This window comes from Colobus angolensis, unplaced genomic scaffold (genome assembly GCF_000951035.1).
Source record: "Colobus angolensis palliatus isolate OR3802 unplaced genomic scaffold, Cang.pa_1.0 Scaffold233, whole genome shotgun sequence".
In the NCBI taxonomy this organism is placed as follows: domain Eukaryota; kingdom Metazoa; phylum Chordata; class Mammalia; order Primates; family Cercopithecidae; genus Colobus; species Colobus angolensis.
The window spans coordinates 307,076-327,653 of record NW_012115522.1 but is presented as its reverse complement, the minus strand read 5'-3'; the positions used below and the strand labels follow the sequence as shown (position 1 = coordinate 327,653).

The 20,578-nt window shown below is 37.7% G+C and overlaps 1 protein-coding gene and 1 pseudogene across 1 annotated transcript in view; both read right to left on the bottom strand.

Annotated features, from left to right (window-relative positions):
- Window positions 1–1,996: 1,996 nt before the first annotated feature.
- On the bottom strand, window positions 1,997–12,092 carry LOC105513665 (annotated as a pseudogene).
- Window positions 12,093–13,080: 988 nt separating this feature from the next.
- Window positions 13,081–20,578, bottom strand: part of PURG (purine-rich element binding protein G) — a 39,976-nt gene continuing 32,478 nt past the window's right edge. Inside the window, exon 2 of the mRNA XM_011944530.1 lies at window positions 13,081–13,185. Coding sequence (XP_011799920.1) covers window positions 13,081–13,185 — 105 coding nt within the window. The remainder of the gene's footprint in view (window positions 13,186–20,578) is intronic.

The window sequence follows — 20,578 nt, the reverse complement described above, 5'->3', positions numbered from 1 at the left end:
GGATAATATAAAGAAATGAACTATTGATACACACAACAATATGTCTGAACCTCAAAATAAATATGCTGAGTAAAAGAAGCCAGATAAAAAAGAGTGCATATTGTATGAGTCGATTTAAAACTCTAGAAAATGCAAACTTATCTATGTTGACGAAAAGTAGGTCAGTGGTTGCCTAGTGATAGGATCATAATGGGTGTCAGAGAGGGAAGGAAACTTTTTTTTTTTTTTTTTTGAGATGGAGTCTCACTCTGTTGCCCAGGCTGGAGTGCAGTGGCATGATCTCGACTTACTGCAACCTCTGCTTCCTGGGTTCAAGCGATTCTGCTGCCTCAGCCTCCCGAGTAGCTGAGATGGGGTTTCACCACGTTGGTTGGCCAGGATGGTCTTGATTTCTTGACCTCATGATCTGCCTGCCTTGGCTTCCCAAAGTGCTGGGATTACAGGCGTGAGCCACCGTGCCTGGCCAGGGAAGGAAATTTTTTTGGGTAATGAATATATTTATTATTATTATTATTTTTTAAATTCTCCTAGATCCTGAGGATATGCTTATTCTTTTGATTGTGGCGAAGGTTTCATGGTTGTATACGTACTCAACACTTATCCAGTAGTACATTTGAAATATGCACAGTGGTTTGTATGTCATTTACGCTAAAATAAAATAATTAAAACATACATCTTTTATGACCAAGATACTTCATTTAAGATATGTGTAAAATGTGTTTAACATAGCCTTGGTTGACACTGTAAAAATCTGTGAACAATGCAATGCCCATTATTAGGGGATTAGTTAGATAAATTTTGATGCCTTCACACAATGGAATTATAAAATACTAAAAAGAATTTTATTTATGTCTACACACAGAAAGATACTCAAGATATTTTAAATGTAAGAAATAAACTGGGCGTGGTGGTTTATGCCTATAATCCCAGCACTTTGGGAGGTCAAGGTGGGCGGATTGCTTGAGCCCAGGAGTTCAAGACCAGGCTGGGCAATATGGTGAAACCCTGTTTCTACAAGAGAAAAAAAATATATTAGCTGGGCATGGTGGCACATGCCTGTAGTTCCAGCTACTCAGGAGGCTGAAGTGGGAGGATTGTTTGAGCCCCAGAGGTCAAGGTTGCAGTGATCTGTGATCATGCCACTGCACCTCAGCCAATGTGAAAGAGCCAGACCTTGTCTCAAAATAAATAAATAAATAAATAAATAAATTGCTGCTGGAGATTTACAATGGTACAGCCACTGCAGACAACAGTTTGACAGTTATTCCAAAAATTAAACGTAGAGTTACCATATGACCCAGAAATTCCACTTCCCAGTATCATATATAGCCAAGAGAATTGAAAATACATGTTCATGTAAAAACTTGTACATGAATGCTCATAGCAGCATTATTCATAATAGCCAAAAAGTGGAAACAACCCAAATGTCCATCTGATAAATGGATAAACAAAAAGTGCTATATCCATATGATGGAATACTATTCATAAAAAGGAATAAAAAGGAATGAAGTACTGGGGTATCCTACAGCTTGGGTTAACCTGAAGGAAGCCAGACATAGAAAGCCACATATTGTATGATTCCGTTGATATGTAATGTCCAGAATGGGGAACCTGTAGAGACAGTAGATTAATGGCTGACAGAGGCTGAGTGAGAGGAAGAATTGGGACTGATTGCTAATAGATATGGCATTTCTTTTTGCAAGAATGAAAATATTCTAGGTGATGGTTACATAACACAGTGAATATAATAAAACAACCAAATACACTCTTTCGAATAGTGAATTTTATGTTATATGAAGTGCATATCAATTTGCTTTTATTACGAATCCTCATTTCAGTAGAGTTTTAAAATATTCCAAAGGGGAATAAATATTAATCCATCCACAGAATTTCTTTTGCTGTTTTAAATATATTCTGATTTGCACATGTAAATAATGCATGCTTATGAAAGAAAGTCTGAATTTCTATGGTGACCTTCACAAGTCCAAGTCAATTCCTAAAACAGGCAATGGTAAAAATACTGAATGATGTACTACATACAGCCTGACAAAAATGCTAAAGACTGTATGAGGAATATCCACATGTTTCTGAGGGTCATTTCCCTGGAAACAGCTTCCTTATGGCCGTTGGAAGGTGGAAAAGCTCCTGTTTCATAAAAATGTGATAAGAGGTCCTCTTTTTCAATAAACTGTTGATAGATCCCATTGGTAAGGTCATCAGTCTCCAGGGCTACATCTTTAACTGGAAAGATCCTGTAATGTTCATGTGTGACTGTTGGTTTCCTGTACCCATGGATCCAGGTTTGAATACTGATAGGTTCAGCTTTAGGATAAGCTATCATTGTATCTATTATCCACTGGAGGCCTTTTGATTTGCTAATTCTTTAGCACGTCCTCCTGCTGGACTTCCATTTCCCTCTTGTGCTACAAGTGCATTCAAAATAATTTTTGTTGCCCCAAACCTTGGCAGAGTAACATGTGTATGAAATGGCAAGTTATTTTTCTCTGCAAATGCCTGACTTGTTTCTCGCCTCTTCCTGAGGAAGCCCCTTTCTGGAAACAAAATAATCCATTTTCAATCTCTGCTCCTGTAATTACTTTCTAAGTGCTCCTTGAGAAGCAGCAGCTGTTGGTCACAATAAGATCTTCCCTGTCTTGTAAGAAAGTCTCCATGAACTAGAGAAACAATTCCAAAGTTGATGTACTTAAACATATGATCCATCAACCACATCATCTGAGCAGCAACCAGTCCTTTGTCCTGGAGGCGCATCATCAGTGTGCACACATCTGCTGTAGCCTGATGATTCATCAACATCACTGCTTTATCTTTTGAAATTGCTTTAACATCTTCTCCACATTCTGTCTTTTTTTTTTCTTTTTTGAGACAGAGTCTAGCTCTGTCACCCAGGCTGGAGTGTAGTGGTGTGATCTCAGCTCACTGCAACTTCCACCTCCCAGGTTCAAGCAATTCTCCTGTCTCAGCCTCCCAAGCAGCTGGGATTACAGGTGCACGCCACCATGCCCAGTTAATTTGTGTGTGTGTGTGTATGTGTGTGTGTGTGTGTGTGTATATATATATATGGTATTTGAGATGGGGTTTTGCTATTTTTGCCCAGGCTGGAGTGCAATGGTGTGATCTCGGCTCACTGCAGCCTCTGCTCCCTGGGTTCAAGTGATTCTCCTGCCTCAGCCTCCTGAGTAGCCAGGATTACAGGCACCCGCCACCACACCTAGCTAATTAATTTTTTAAAGTATTATTTTTAAAAAGCTGTGAAGACCAAAAGTTGTAATGTTAAGAAAAGTAATTAGGATATAGTATAATTGGGTATAGTAAACATAATTTTATTTAAAAATTAAGGCCCTGTGTGGTGGCTCATGCCTGTAATCCCAGCACTTTGGGAGGCCAAGGTGGGTGGATCACTTGAGGCCATGAGTTTGAGACAAGCGTGGCCAACATGGCAAAACCCCATTTCTACTAAAAAAAAAGAAGAAAAAAGAAAAACTAGCTGGGTGTGGTGACACATGCCTATAATCCCAGCTACTCAGGAGGCTGAGGCAGGAGAATCACTTGAACCTGTGAGGTGGAGGTTGCAGTGAGCCAAATTTGAACTATTGCACCCCAACCCGGGTGACAGAGCAAGACTCTGTCCCAAAATGTATATATATATTCCAAATTAATTGATATACATGCATATGTATGCTTGGACATACAAAAAGATTTTTAAAATTATATACACGTTATACATGTATATAATTAATTTGGAGGATTATTCATTGAACTGCAGACAACGAATAGTAGAGTTTTGCTATTAAATATGTCATATCAAAATCATTTTAAAATCATCTTTTAAGTGAAAATCATTTTATACTTACTATTTATACAAATGTAGCTTTTTGTTTATTGAAATGGTTTTCATTCAATAGATAAGATATATATGTGAGATATTTGTATGTTAAAATTGTTTTTTTGGTTTTTTTTTTGGTTCTTTTTGAAACAGAGTCTCGCTCTGTTGCCCAGGTTGGAGTGCAGTGGTGCACTCACAGCTCACAGCAGCCTTGACCTCTGGGGGCTCAAGCAATCCTCTAACCTCAGCCTCCTGAGTATCTGGGACCACAGGCATGTACCATCACTCCCAGCTAATATATTTATTTAATTTTTTGTAGAGACAGGGTTTTGCTATGTTGCCCAGGTTGGTCTCAAACAGCTGGGCTCAAGGGATCCTCCCACCTCAGCCTCCCAAAACAGTCTCTAAAGTTTTAAAGTATTTTATTTTTTTTGCAATAGAAAAGTAACAATTGAGCTTAAGAGTATTCACTAATACTTTAATATTACTTTTATGTTTATTACTTATGGTCAGTTCAGATTCTAATTAGGGTGATTCTTTTCCCCCAATTTTGAGTATAGGAATACAAATTATCTCCCTCTCAAACTGAGCAAAATAAGCATGACTATTTCATTAATGGCTGAGATTCTCTTTGTGATCTCAAATGCCTCCATGCAATGGCATGGCAGCCCTGGGAATGTGCCTCTCCGACCTCCTGCTTCAGGGAGGGTAAGTAACTAAAGGCACAAACTGTTGTGTACTGACTTCCATTACTGTGTTCAGGCCAGGGCTCTGCTTCCCCCGCACTGTTCCCATTGACTGCTCATGGCAGGATACAAAGGCAGGCCCATTTCTGAAGACAGAGGACTCCTCTAAAAAGAACCTTTGGCTTGAGCATTCCCTGTTAGCCTTGCTGAATCTTCCTTATTGCAATGCTGCAAACTAAGCCGTTTGTTCTCTCCTTCATACGGGTGGGATCATAATGGAATCTGATGTCTCAACAGCCTCCTCCAGCTGCCCATTTTCCCTCACCAACATTTGAACCAGTACATCTCTTATGTGTCTAATCCTATCTTGGCTTTGGCTTCTCAAACGTCCTGTGCTAGCAAAAGTATACCAAGAATGATCCAAGAAAACAGGTGGTAAGATTGTGGTTTGGAATTGACCTACTAACACTCCAGTGGGCAAAGAGGATATTAACTTGGTTGATAGGTGGGGTATGGATAGTTGGTAGCATAAGGTGCTGAGTCAAAGGTGAAAGTTTCGTCGATGGCGACCTGGGAAGATGTCCTGGTGGGGAGGAAAGATGTTGCAGGTGTGATGATTGAAGCATTTGAAACTTATGGAGAGAAAAATGTCCTCAAAGACAGCAGAATTGTTGGCTGTTTACTGCTAAGTTGTATTGCTGCTAGCTAAGGGATAATGAGAGCAGTTAAGCAAGGAGTAAATGGCTAAGTGTGGGAGGCAAGAGTCTTTTTGGCATCTTACAAGAAGCCCCTTACCTCCTGCAGTGTGGGAGAGCAGACGTGGTTGAACAGGTGAAAATCAGATAGTTAGAATTGCAGAGATCCCTAGATGTTTGAATAATCAGTGAAGAATGGGTTGCCAGTGGTGGGGGCTGGGGGAGTTTGGGGAACACCTGGGACCCTGGGAAAACTTGGGACCCTGAAAACTGGGATGAGGGTATGTAGACAGAGGCCCTTGAATATATTGTCTAGGCAGACTGCCGCTTTCTTTCCCAATCCTTTGGGCTTGCAAAAGTCCCCCATCTTTTCTGGTAAGAGCTAGTGCTTCTATTGTGTAAGAAGACGCTGCAGAGGCCCCTCCTTCACAAGGCAACACATGTTCCCCTGGTAGGTGTCCTCATCTCTCCTGCCTGATAACTAAGGTTCAGTCCCAGCATAACGCGGGTGGGTACATGCTGGGGATGATTAAGTAAAAAGGAGACTATACACCAGATGAGTCGCAAGAATGAGCCAGTGGGAACCAGAGGAGGGCACCTTGGCTGGTACTTTGAGAGTGCTTGATCAAAGAACTTGGAATGGAAGTTTCTCAGAAGCTGAGATCTAACACGTTGGCCAGGACCCCAGGGAATATGGCAAACTCACTGTGAGGGTGGTTCTTAGAAGTCTGGGAAGAGTGATGACCAATGCACAGTGAAGTGGAAAATTCCGAGTTGCCTTTAGCAGGAAGGACTTCTGCAACAGGTCCAGGCTGCAGTGCAAGCAACACTGCTCATTGGTCCATAAGATCAGAGGAAGGGATAAAGAGGCAGAGGGAAGTGGGGGCTTGAGAATGTACCCTAGGAACATTCAGGCTCCTGCCACTTCAGTGACATTAAGAAGCAGGCACCACTTATATCCCTACTCCATACAGGAAGCTGAGCATCCGGCAAACCTCTTTGGGTTCAGGAGATGACACATTCCACAGATAAGAATACTGCTCTGCCGCATATACTGCCAGCTTTGAGCAGGTCTCAGAGCAGGAAAGGGCACTGCGGCAGGTGAAATGGCCCTAGTTCTTAGTCTGCATGACTGGGCAGATCCAAGCCTTTGGAATGTTATTGTAGGGAAAAGAAGCAGTGGGAAAAGACAGAGTTTGTATCAAGCCCCAGGGAGAGAATCACCTTGCAGCCCCTGGGATTCTGGAGGAAGATCATGCAAACCACTGCAGAGAATTACACACCTTTTGAGAAGTCGCTATTGCACGCCTGTAATCCCTGCACATTGGGAAATCAAGGTAGGAGTTTGATCAGCCTGGGTGATACAGAGAGACCCTGTCTGTATTAAAAAAAAAAAAAAAATTAGCTGGGCATGGTGGTGTGTGCCTGTAATCCCAGCTACTTGGGAGGCTGAGGTGGGAGGATTCCTCAAGCCCAGGAGGTTGAGGCTGCCGTGAGCTATGATCGCATAGGCAGTCCAAACTGCCTTATTCCTTTCAACTTCAATAGATGCATCAGCACCCTCTCCCATCTCACATGTATGGCCATGTGGAAGTTCCCATAGGACCAGCTGAAGAAGAAGGGAAAAACCTAAACTTGGTTGATAGATGAGGTGGGTCTGTATATAGATGCAAACTGAAAACTGGTGAGGTGGCTTTGAAAGACAGTGGAGAGGGAGAATCTTCCCAATGAGCAGAGGTGCAAGCAGTGCACCTGGTCATCTACTTTCCAAGGAGGAAGTGGCCTGGGTAAGCATATTCATAGTTCCTGGGCAGTGATCAATGGCCTGGCTATTTGGCCAGGAGCCCGGAAGGAAAAGGACTGGAAGATTGGGTCTAAGAGGCCTGAGGTAGAGGCTTGTGGGTGTACATATGGGAGCAGGCACACACTGTGAAAACTTTTTTTTTTTTTGAGATAGAGTCTTACTCTGTAACCCAGGCTACTGTGCAGTGGTGCAATCTTGATTCACTGCAACCTCCACCTCCCAGATTCAAGTGATTCTCCTGCCTCAGCCTCCCGAGTAGTTGGGATTACAGATGTGCACAACCATGCCTGGATAATTTTTTGTTGTGGTATTTTTAGTAGAGATGGGGTTTTACTATGTTGCCCAGGCTGGTCTCCAAATCTCGGCCTCAAGTGATCCGCTCACCTCGGCCTCCCAAAATGCTAGGATTACAGATATGAGCCACCATACCCGGCCCAGACTGTGAAGACTTTTGTATCACATGTTAATGTCCACCAGAAGCCATCCATCATGGGAGAGGTATTGAACAACCAAGTTGACAAAGTGACTCAGACAGTTGACCTGAATCAGACTGCCATTGGCCACCTTGGAATTGGCAGGATGGGCACATCAACAGAGTGGCTATGGCAGCAGAGACAGAGGCATCCAACTAAGGGACCACTTCCCAGCAGAGGAGGTAGATGGTGTAGGTAGAACATGAAAACCACACCATCTAAAAACTAGCATCACAGAATGGAGAAAGAGCCCGTGAGTCAGTTATGCTCCCTGTAGAAGGAAATCTGAGAGATGCATTTTCATGGCCACCACAGACTCCTATTGGCACTGAACAGCTCTAAGTCTCCACCTAAATGGCCCACAGATCCAGCTGTGGTGCTCTGAAATCTATCATCACGTTTGCCCTGCGGGTGGGCTCCTCCTAGGCTGCTCTCAGCCAATAACTGAGTGTGACAGGGATACTAAGCAGGTTGAACCCGCAAGATGCTGGCCTCTTCTGAAGAGTGACTTTGGCTCAAGGACTCCCCTAGGCCTGGCTGAAACTTGTTTATAATTGCACTGCAGTCTAAGAAGTAACTTCCTTCCTACCTCCTTCCCCTTTTCTCCTCTCTTCTCCTTTACAGTGGGCGGACTTGCATCTGAGTCTGATGTCTCCTCCACTGGCTCCTTCTCCATTTTCCCTCACTGGCATTTCCTCTAATAAATCTCTTGCACATCTAATTCCATATTGGCATCTGCTTCTTGGAGGACCCAGACTAACACAGATGGCATGTATACATGCTGGTGGGTGTCTAAGGCAGAAAGGCAACTATGTCAATCTTGCATGCTAAGCGTAGTCAACTGGGAGCAGCTGCCAGGAGAGTGCTGAGTTGAGAAAGACTCTAGAGCTGTATCTGGCCATTTGAAATAAATACTATGGCCTACTTTTTTTTTTTTTTTTTTTTTGAGACAGGGTCTTGCTCCATCACCCAGGCTGGAGTGTAGTAGCATGATCACAGCCCACTGAAGCCTCGACCTCCTGGGCTCAAGTGATCCTCCAGCCTCAGCCTCCTGAGTAGCTGGGACTACAGGTACATGCCACCAAGCCCGGCTAACTTTTAAATTTTTTCTAGAGATGGAGTTTCACTATGTTGCCTAGGCTGGTCTTGAACTCCTGGGCTCAAGCAATCTGCCTGCCTCGGCCTCCTAAAATGCTGGGATTACAGGTGTGAGCTGCTCCCAGCTGCTATGGTTTATTGACAAAGTCTACCATTGAGGGTTAAGGGAGGAACATCTTGATCTTTCACCAGTCACCTCTGCTGAATTTGGATGTTCCCTAAATCTCTGTCAAGAAGGGTCATGGTCAGAGAGCTATTGTATGTAAAACTTTTGTTAATGATGAATGATATTTATAATGAGAGTGAATGATTAATGATACTTAATGATGAATAGTAATGATTATTAAAAAAAAGGCCAGGCACAGTGGCTTATGCCTGTAATCCTAGCACTTTGGGAGGCCAAGGCAGGAGGATTGCTTGAGGTCAGGAGTTTGAGGCTGCAGGGAGCTATGATCACGCCACTGCACTCCAGCCTGGGAGATACGGTGAGACTCTATTTCTCAAAAACAAACAAACAAAATAATAACAATGATTATACAATAGTGTAATGATATGATTATGTAATATGATTAAAGATAATGCTTAATGATGAATGATATTTATAAAACAGTAGTCTATCATTGAAAATCCTAAAGTGATACTAAATGCAAGATAATATGTGGCTTAATCATATAAGCAATAATTTTCACACTGAAAGATGGTGGGTCACATGCAATCTAGAAAAAAAAGATTTAAAGCATAAGGATTTGTTAGTGGTTTCCATCTCTGACTTGGGGTGACTGTGCTCTGAGCCAATACACTGATGGGGTTATTCCTGTTTTCTTGGCAGGTCTGTATCATGAAGTCCATCATAACATGATGCCATTCATGAATATTAGTCATTTTCCTTTATCTGATTTTATACTTGCCAATCAATGTTCTGACATTCAGCAGGTTTTAGAAGTAGATTTTCCAGCTGGGTGCAGTGGTTCATGCCTGTAATCCCAGCACTTTGCAAGGATTGCTCAAGCCTAGGACTTTAAGACCAGGTTGGGCAATATAGGGAGATGCTGTCTCTACAAAAAGTAAAAAATTAGCCAGGCATAGTGTCATGTGCCTGTGGTCCCAGCTATTTGGGAGGTTGAGGTAGGAGGATTGCTTGAGTCTGGGAGGTTGAGGCTGCAGTGAGCTGTGATCCTGCCATTGCACTATAGCCTGTCTAAAAAAAAAAAAAAAAAAAAAAAAGCAGATTTTCCTACTGGAAAGAGAATGTGCTGACCAGTTGACATAGGTATTCTAGTCTGTCTAGCATTTGATTTCTTTCCTTTAAAAAAAAAGTCTTTTATAAATTATAAAATAATACAAGCTTATCATGAAATAACATTCAAAAAGTATAAAAGCAAACTTCAAAGTTCACTTCTTATGCACATCTTCTTTCCAATCCACTCCCTGGGTATACCACTTTATTTTTTGTTGTAAGTTAATTGGTTTCTCCATTGAATATCTGATATTCAAGATGTTTTCTTTATGACCTTGTTTAAAAGGAATCTCTTGTGAATTCACTCAGAATGAACTAACAAAACTGAGTTTCTTTTTTTTCTTTTTCTTTTTTACTTCTTCCTTTATCAGAGTCTTCTTAGCTACAAAAAAACCCTGAACTTCCAAATACACAAAACTGAGGGCCAGCCTTTTTATTCAGTCCTTTTGATCTTCACGTGCCAGTGTTCTGTTAAGTCTTTTATGATGGGAAACTTGCTTCATGAAAAGTGTAAGACGAGAACAATTTGGCAGAATATGTGTAGCGCTGAGTTCACTGCATTTCATGATTTATTCGGTCCTATGAACTACCACTCTCTTATTTTGTGTGTATTGTATTACTTTTTAGTTATTTTCCAAGAGTCTTTTCACCTCCCTTGAATCCCTGCCAAGGATAAAGGATAAAGTAGGAGTTAAGAAAAATAACTTTAGTCCTGGTGTAAGTCAGTATGCACCTAGTTCAACAGTTTTTTAAAAAGATCTCATGAAGACAAATCTGAAATGATGTAGACTGCAGATTGGCTTTTTATTATTATTGGCCATTTTCAAACTCAAAGCAATTTCTGACAAGAAAAATTACTTCCCTAATACAAGTACTGTTATGCTTTTAGTGTACATGGAATTTATTATAAAAGAGTTTCCTTACTGGAAAGAGAACATTTAGTTCTGTTTTTGAAAATGCTTTCCCATAAGGATTTAGGGAAAACACCTTGAGCATAAGATCTCTAAGGGAAAATTACTGTTTTAGGAACAGAAAAGACAACTTACCAAAATAATGCTAATAATGCTATAAAAATAGATATAATTATGTAATTTAAAAATGGTTTCACTTAGAGAGGGACTACATTATTTTTATAGAGGAACCAAACTTACAAAGTATATTCATGTTATTTAAGGCTAAGATTTTTTAAAAATTTCGCTACTACCAATGAAAGCTGAGAAGCATTTTTCAGGATAATCTTTTTGATGGGACAAATAATGATGAAAATTAATACAGAAATCTGGTTGACTGTGGGTGTAAAATTAGAGATATTTTCATGTAGATTAAACAGATTTTTCTTCCAAAAGAAAATGTGGAATTACTTTGTAGCACATTTATTATTTACCAGTTTTCATAAAATGGAATACAGTTAAGGTAGTCACAGAAATATATTGTAGAAATATCTTTGGTAAGAGGCTGTGATTTAGTAAATACTGCATTTATTTCAGATAGTCACAGAAGTAAGCTTAGGTTCACACTGGCACTATTCTCTAAACTTCATTTTCTGATGTTAGAAGTTAGACACAATTTAATAGCTATTTAAGGCAAAAATTACTGGGCCTGAAACTCTTTATATAATAAAGAACCATAGTAGTATGGGAATATCATTTCAGTCATCATACCTGCTAGATTATTAGACCAATAGGTTTGATCATCTTCTATTTAAGGTCAATGATTGTTGCTCAAGGAGCTTTAATACATTTGTTTCAATTTTTTCTTTTCAAATTTTAACATTACCCATGAGTTAGGCAAAGTACCAAGGTCGGAATGCGGATTTACATAGTGCCTTTATATTGAGTTTATCTCTGGCTTGGGAGAAACAGCCCTCTGCCCTCATGAAGATATTGGCAGGTTCACTTGGCCTTCTGTTATGATTTAATAGAGATGCAGAAACTACAAATCCAATAAAACCATTGCCATGAGTTTATCTATTATGACATTCTGGCATATGATGTCAGTTTGTCCTGGAAAATTCAAAATTAATTTTTTGTCACTATTTTCATATATGGGGAGTGAACTTTTAATATCAGCATATAGAAATGGCCTTTTCAATGTCATTTGAGTTGCAATAAAGGTTTTGAAGGCATACTTGCTTTCATGCAAATGTTATCTCCTGGCTCAACCAGGTGCTAAAACCTTATTAATAAATTACAAAATAGATAAAGGCACTATAATAGACTGGATTGGCACATTTTTGATCTTCTCAACTTACTCATTTCCAGTTCTGATAGGTCTAGTTTCTGTAGATCCTACCTAAATATGATTTTGGAAGCCAGACAAACTGCATTTAAATTTATAAAGATACCATGAATTGGGGGGCACAAATGATATAATGAAATAAACACAAAATCAACTTTTGGGGTCCAACAGAGCTGAGATGCTTTCTGTAAAATAATTAAGAATCCAAACTAATCACACATATAAACAAGTTTATTAGATTGTCAGTGATATTTTGAGACAAATTCAAGTTATTTTATTTTACTTCATATAAACAGAGGAAGGGAGGAAAGTTTTAAACTTCAAGCTTTGTTCAGCATGTGTGCAGTTAGCATCCACAAAAGCACCATTGGGTATGGGAGAATTAGCACCACAGAATTTTAGGACCTAACTGTTAACATGCATCACTGAAAAACTTGGAACATAAAAACTGAAGTAGTACGTGGTATGGTCTATTATAAACAATACAAGGCAATTTATGATTTGTTTTCATACAGTACAATACAATCACAATAAATGAGAACCTTTTAAGAACAATACGGGACAAAAACCACCTTGTACCCTGTTAACACTAAAGCAGTTACAGATTTAAAAAAATGTTTCTGGTAAGAGGCAGTGGGTTGAAATTATCCCTCCCCCCTCAATTTTTAAATTCAGAGTTATATAGTTACATGATCTCTTAAGAAAGTATTTTCAAATCTATACATCTCTCTACCTCAAGGCTGACAAATGGTGGTTTGAAAACGGAAAGGCTTGATGAATTAAAAAAAACAAAACCCAAAAACTAGATAGAGTCGAAAAGTACTTCAATGTGGTGGAAATTATTCCACATAAGATCAGTTTGGAAATGATGCCAGTGGTGTTGATACTTGTCTTGCCTTCCGTGGAGGAATGTCAAGTACTGAGGCCTTGCGTTCATGATGAACTTCAGTTCATTTCTTTCACCGAATGCCTTTATTCTGAGGTGTAACATAAGAGATTTATTCCTTATTCCTCAACTGTTTTTGTAGTATCATGGGGCTGTTCCTTATGCTTGATTTGACAACAGTGAAAAAGGTTGATATTCTCTCTGGATTTGGGGTAATTTGTGAGCTAAAGAAAAAATATTAATTTGAATTTAGCAAACATGAAGTTTTCAAGGGAGTTCCACTATTTTCACAGTACAAACCCATAATTAAACTCGTTGAAAACCTTTCTGTTAGAAAGCATGTAACAAACCCTCAATTTTTAGTTGTGTCTAGGCCAATTTTGGCATATTTGAAGCTACTGCATAAGAAATGTGTAATAAGGATTGATAGATACAGGTATATTCAGATCTCAATGCATTGATGCCACAGAAAATATAATTTTACTCACCAAGAGAGGAATATACCTTGAAGCATCTATGCAGACACATGAATCAATCATGTATCTGCCCAACTTCTAATTCTGGAATAGTGATAACAGGGTCATTTAGGAAAAAGTACTCAATTACAGTACGGCAGCAATTTTATGTTGTATATATTTAACAGCAAAACATTTTTGAAAATAGAAATCAGTACTATATGGTAAGTTTACAATTCACCATTTCTATATTTGTAATACATGCGTTTATTTGTTTTCCAAGTTTTAAAAAATCCCACTAGGACCAACATCTTTCAGAACAACAATCTAACATTAAACAAAACTTCCTAAGGAAAATACTTAGCATCACAGAGCGTTGAGAAACGTCTGTTACTCAGCATCACAAAATACTCAATAGGTCTACATTGAAGATTGTTCATGCCATGACATTAACACACCTTTGGGTTAATATATACTATTTTTAAAAGAAAACAAAGAACCAAATCAAAACAACTGACATGGAATTTGTGTTTGGTCTCTCCCCTTCACAAGGACAGACCTCTGAAGGACAGACCTCTGATAAACTTGACTCCTTTCTATATCATGTAATGATCAGACTGTCTATGAAACTGCATGTACAGTTAGCAAAACATTTAAAATTAGAGATGGAAAAATGGCCACCACAGAGAATGACTTAAAGATAAGGAAACTTACAGAAAAATGTGTTTTTGTAAAAGTGTACTGCCCCTCAAGCAAAAAAGAAAGTGGAGTTTGTCCACTTTGAAATATTTTTCTGTTGAAAACATTTCTTGGATAAAAGCCTATCCTTATGAATGTCAGAAAGATGTTAAAGTTTAACTTGAGAGGGTTGAACCCTTTTGAAAAAATTATCCTATGCTTTTTCTGCTGAACTAAATTCTTTGTATAAATCAAGTACTAATTTTCTGAGGAGGAAACAGCTATACACAGCAGCACATCCATGTTGATGATTTAAATTTGATACTTCACCAGGTAAGTGAATACTTCACCAAGTCACCATGGCTGACTTGAGCAAAAAAGAAACAAACGGATATTTTAATGTTTTAGAATTACACTAAAAAATCTCAACTAAAACAAAATTGAATTATAATGGACCGGCTTAATGATTGCCTTTACATTTGATCAACATTTCAAGACAAGGTAGTACCAATTAAAAGTAAGATTTAAAAATAAAAACTGTCCAAAAATTGTTCAATGAAAAACTCTTCAAATTTTACATTTTAAAATCTCAAATGATTGTAGACTAACTTAGACTAACAGTCTTATTATCACATGTATTGTTGTTATTCTTGAGTTTTATGTCTGTATTGTTCATTGGTTATATCGTTAACAATTTTTCTGTTAAGTTACAATAGTTTGAATTAACACATTATACTATAAGAGGCTTTAGAAAAACATGTAACTAGGATAAATTTATAAAAGGATAAAGAATAATTTAAGGGATTTTTGACATATTCTATACAGACGAATAGCTAGTTCAAGGTAATAAAGTGCTTTCTTTTTCAGGTAATTAATTTATCATTAAAATATTTTAAGGCTTTATAAGAAACTCAATGCTATCAGAAGTTTGATAGTATATGGAATTATGTTATTAATTAGCATTCTTTTGTAGCTTTTATTTCATGTAATCTTCAATCCATAAGATATTAATAAATTTTAATAATTAGCAGCTTAAAATTACAAATTTGAATTGTCAATTCTGAATTCATTTTGTGGGAAAAAAATTTCTAAATGCTGTGATAGACTCATGTTGCTTGTGAACAATAAGTTTATGATGTAATATACAGCAGCCAATGCCCCTCAGAAAATTCAACAGAATTTTTAATCCCATGGCAAACAGAGCCATCATTTTATCCATTCATTCATATATCCTGCTATCTTTACATTTAAAATGATCATGCAGGCCTAAACAAAAAAGGCCAGAGAAAACCTAAGGTAAATTTTTCAGGTACAGGCACAATGAATATTTTTTATTGCAACAGCTTATGCATAATCTATATTGGTGCCAAAATCTAAAGTTAAGCATTTATATTTATTTTTATTTTGCTTCTACTACCCATGGGTGCATGACAGTAAAATACTGGTAACCTAATAGAATGTACGTGTATGTGTATATATATATATAAAATAGCTTATATATATGTGATACCCATAATAATACAGAATTCTGATTCTTCCAAGTCTTGTCATTTCTCTTTAGGGGATATGGGTGTGTTTTAAGCACTTTTGTGTACTTAGTTGCCTTGGCAGCTCCAGAGTTTAGATAAATTATGACTATATGGACATCAACTACTCAATTATTTATGACCAATGAAAACTAATTAAAATGTTAGAATATTCTTTTCCAGGAATTCAGTTATTTTTATCAGAAAATTACTAAAATCAAGCACAAGATTAAGTGGTCTTGATACTTAAAATATTCTTCTGGTTACCACTGGATTAATTTGAAATGGTTTTTAAGGTAAAGGTTTTGAAATTACGATAGAGGAGGAAAGCTAAAACTCATTGCAAAGAATGGTTTAAGTTAAACATTCTATGTAATTACAAAAACAGGAATTACCAGTAGGAAAAAAGTGCTAGTCTTAAAACTGGGTTTGGTTTTGACTCTAAAGCCTAGTAAGAATAATTACTGGGAATTAGAAAAAAATCAAATGGCATTAACCTTTATAATTGCACATTCCTTTACCAAAGTGCCACAAGTTGCCAAATGTTTTTCTAAAATGCACAATGTTACTTTTCAAAATCTAAATACATATACAGTTTTACTTTTTCATACCAGTATAGTACAGATTCATACATTTAGCACAAATATAACCAACAAGATGATACTTTCTAGAAACAGTATAGTCTTTGTTTTTGTTTTAAACAACTGTTAAGAGCCTTTGTGATTATGAGGATTCAAATCCAAGTACTATATAGTTAAAGCGTTACCATACAACCTGAAAACATCATGACGGTTTGTTTAGGCAAATTTTAGTAATACTCTGCCATGCAATGCACATAAGTCACATGTGTTTTCCTTTAAAATAAAAAAAAAACCACACTGGTTTAATTACCCTGTTTTTATCTACTTGTCTACATATATATCTTGTCTTCAATCACTGAACTGACAATATATGTAACAATCAAGTTTTGAAAACAGTATTAAACACTGAAGTTTCTAGCCTTAACTGGTTATTCCTATAAAGTCCAGCACAAATGTCTGATGCATGGGTTATTAATTTTCATGCTTCTATTTCTTTACTCTAAATAGAAACACTAAATGGAAATGTTCAGAGATAATATAATGACAAAAGGACAGTAGAGAACAAAGCACCAACATGTGGAACAAGCAAAATAATATGCAACTGTGTGGAGGTTCTCCATATTACCTAATTTGGCAAATCAGGGATGACAATAAAAAATGAAGATCTCTTACTCATGTAATAATCATATTGATATACATTTGCAAATAAATGGAATGCACAGAAAGTTAAATTTTGAATATTTTTGTTGTTTCTGAGTGTGATAAAACTAGAGTTGCCTCATTATAAATTAAGATTCTCCCCCACCCCAAAATTCTACTGTTCAGAGGAGAGACAGAATGTAAGATTATGATTCTCTTGACAAATGACCTGGGCTCTGCTATGCCACAGGCTAAACTCTGTGGTGTAGTGCCCCATTTAACTAGGGTGAAAGCTGGTAAGAACATAAAAGCACTAAAGTTAAAATTAGGATTAGTTCATAGTCAAAGAACATTAAATAACTGTCTAAATGGGTCCCTTCCTTAAGCATCTGAATCTTAGGTATAAGAATGACTATATAAAAGCATCTTAAAGACATGGCCCATTCTATAAATTCATCTTTTGAGGGTGTACAATGGGATATAAATTGACATCCTCATCTTCTGAGAGAATTAACAAACTTTAAAAACATAACTAAAATCAGAAAAGATCAGGCATAATAAATCACTGATAGCTCCCCCGAACCCAACATACTGGTAGGTTAATCACAGGACAGATATTCATCTTATTTAACAAACCTTCCTACAGTTTCTGAGTATTAGAATATAATCCATTGTTTGTGAATAATAGTCTTGGATAGTTTCAGCATTTAAATATTGGAGAAATACTTCTGATAAACATTGAAATACAGAAACTCTTAATAGAAGCTGCAGATTTATAGAAACTTCATAGTATGTGTGATATTCCAACTATATTTAGCTCACATAATATCCAAAATAATATAAGATTCCACAGTTTATCTTGTTAATACACACAGGTATTTTCTCAACTTTGTAAAAGCTAGGCAACTGTATTTACCTAAAATAGCTTTTCCCTGGTAGTGGTCCTACAGTGTTGACATAAATACTGAACATACATATGAGAATCATTTCCACCCTATAATTTAATGTTGTTTTCTTTTATTCAGCTGCTTTGTAGCTCTTTCCATTTCCAAAATGCTTCACAACAAATTATAACAGTTATTTCTCACTGTATCCCAATGAACAAGGCAAAGTTAATACGTTGCTTGTGCAGTGGTTCAGGTGCACAGGTTGATAATGATCCTATGTAACTTCTCTGCTCTCTGGGCAGTTATCTAGCATTGTCCATGTTGTGAGAACCTATACTGTATGCTCTTTGGGGCCAAAGACTGGATCTTGTTGTCTGCTATATTATCCAGACTCAGAGAAACTGTTAGCTCACACCACAGGCAAAATAAATATCTATTGATTTAAAGAATGAATGAGAAATGAGAGTGAGAAAACAGAAACAACTTCACGTAACACTCTCCTACCCCCAACCCCCACGAAAAGCTGTGCTGGTTCACTTTGGCTTCACCCATACAATGGGGTGGGTAGTATTACTTGTCTTAAGGAATAGGGTATTACCCATTCTTGAAATGGTACTCTTGAATTGGGTAGTATTACTCTTGAATAGGGTAGTATTACTCACTCCTGAATCGTTATGGCAAAAACCATATGATATGTTTTCCAGAGTACCAATGACACAATTGACTATTACTACAACTACTTCTAAAACTCTGAATTACTCATCTTTACCTTTGCCAAGCATTTCAATTAAAAGTTGTGCATCTGGTAGACTATTCTTTTCTTAAGCTAATTCAGGCATAATGAATCAAGGAAATAATCCTCAGAGCTGCAATCATTAGCATGAATATGGAGAATATCAGAGGGAAAGAAAAGACAGTTACACACATACACAAAGTGGATCTGGGGACTACTGGTTCTTCATTGTTTTGGAAATTAGGGCAGGAAAGCTAAGACCTGTAAAAAGATAACAATTATATTGAACTATTGAATACTGAGAGATAAGACTTGATGATGTTGAAAGTCTCTTCTAGCTCTAAAATTCTATATTATGCTAACTAGTTCTTCCTCTGATAAGATGGGAATCTGTACAGTATTCAAAATAGATTCTCTTTTAAAAAAAAAAAAAAAGGATAGTTGAATCCAAAAAGTTTGATGTTTTGGAACACTTGAACAACTGTATTAAACATTTTCTTTAAACCACCATTACTCCTTTTGCAAAGATACCATGTAAAATATTTTATTTTATTTTTATTTTTCTTGAGACAGGGTCTCTGTCTGAAGCTCAGGCTGGGGTGCAATGGCGTGATCTCGGCCCACTGCAACCTCTGCCTCCTGGGTTCAAATGATTCTCCTGGCTCAGCCTCCCAAGTAGCTGGGATTACAGGCACCCGCCACCACGCCTGGCTAATTTTTGTATTTTTAGTAGAGACGGTGTTTCACCATGTTGGCCAGGCTGGTCTTGAACTCTTGATCTCAGGTGATCCACTTGCCTTGGCCTCCCAAAGTGCTAGGATTACAGGCGTGAGCCACCGCGCCCGGCCAAGATCTCTTTTACCTTTTTAACATTAAATGGATAGCACTGTTCATATTCAAATGGGAACAAAGACCATATCCTCATTTTTTCATCTGGAAACAAACATTATCAGCAGTTAATTAAAATTAATTACTACAACCAAAACGATAATGAACTGTTTAGAGACTTCAATTCATACTTTTGAGCGATTGCTCAAAAGCACTTATCAATCTTGAGAAGATATATCCTTGAGGCTTAGTATGACAGCACTGTGAGTTGCCCTTCTGGGTTAAATTGTACCAACAAGATTCTCTTGGTAATTGAAATGTAACTGCTTTTGTATGAGAAATGAGACTTAGGCCAAATTCTACACTAAAGTAGGTCATGTTAAAGGGAAGATTCATTTAAGTGTTTTTGGAATTATCAGAATGAAGTATGAAGATGGTAAAACAACTTAGGAACCTGAAGAAAAAAGTAAGTATGACGGGGAAAAGGAAAGCACAGGTATTTCAGTGGGAGGTGAAAGAAATGAGAAAAGCGAATGAGAAGTATTTCAACAACGGGAATAATCTGAAACTTTATCAGTGTTCTCTCAGTAATCAGGCTACATTTCTTATTTCTTTTGCGTACCATTATTTTTCTTTTCCCATTTAAGTGATATAAGCATTATAGTACTATATGGCTACTTTTTTTTCTGGCTGAATAATTGTATAAATATAGAAAACTGGCCGGGCACAGTGCCTCACACCTGTCATCCCAGCACTTTGGGAGGCCACAGTGGGCAGATCATTGACGTCAGGAGTTTGAGACCAGCCTGGCCAACATGGCAAAACCCCATCTGTACTAAAAATACAAAAATTAGCCAGGCATGGTGGTGCCCACTTGTAATCCCAGCTACTTGGGAGGCTGAGGCAAGAGAATCACCTGAACCTCGGAGGTGGAGGTTGCAATGAACTAAGATTGCCCCACTGCACTCCAGCCTGGGTGACACAGCAAGACGCCATCTCAAAAAAAAAAAAAAAAAAAAAAAAAAAAGCCATATTAAATTTTTGTAAAAGTAAGAAAATGTCTGTTGGTATGTGACAATGTTTTGGGATCCCTTTGTACTCCTGCAGCTCCTTGTTTCAGTCTTGAAGGTGAAGATGGTAAGAATGGGGGTGGACTAGCCAAAGGCCAGCTCAATCCTTTCCTTTATTGTGTCGAAATTCAGCCACTTTTTTGGTAACTATAGAATTTTCTTGAAAAAGACAATAAGCAGAAAGTAAAAATTCACCCTTTAGATTTGTTGGTATACAATT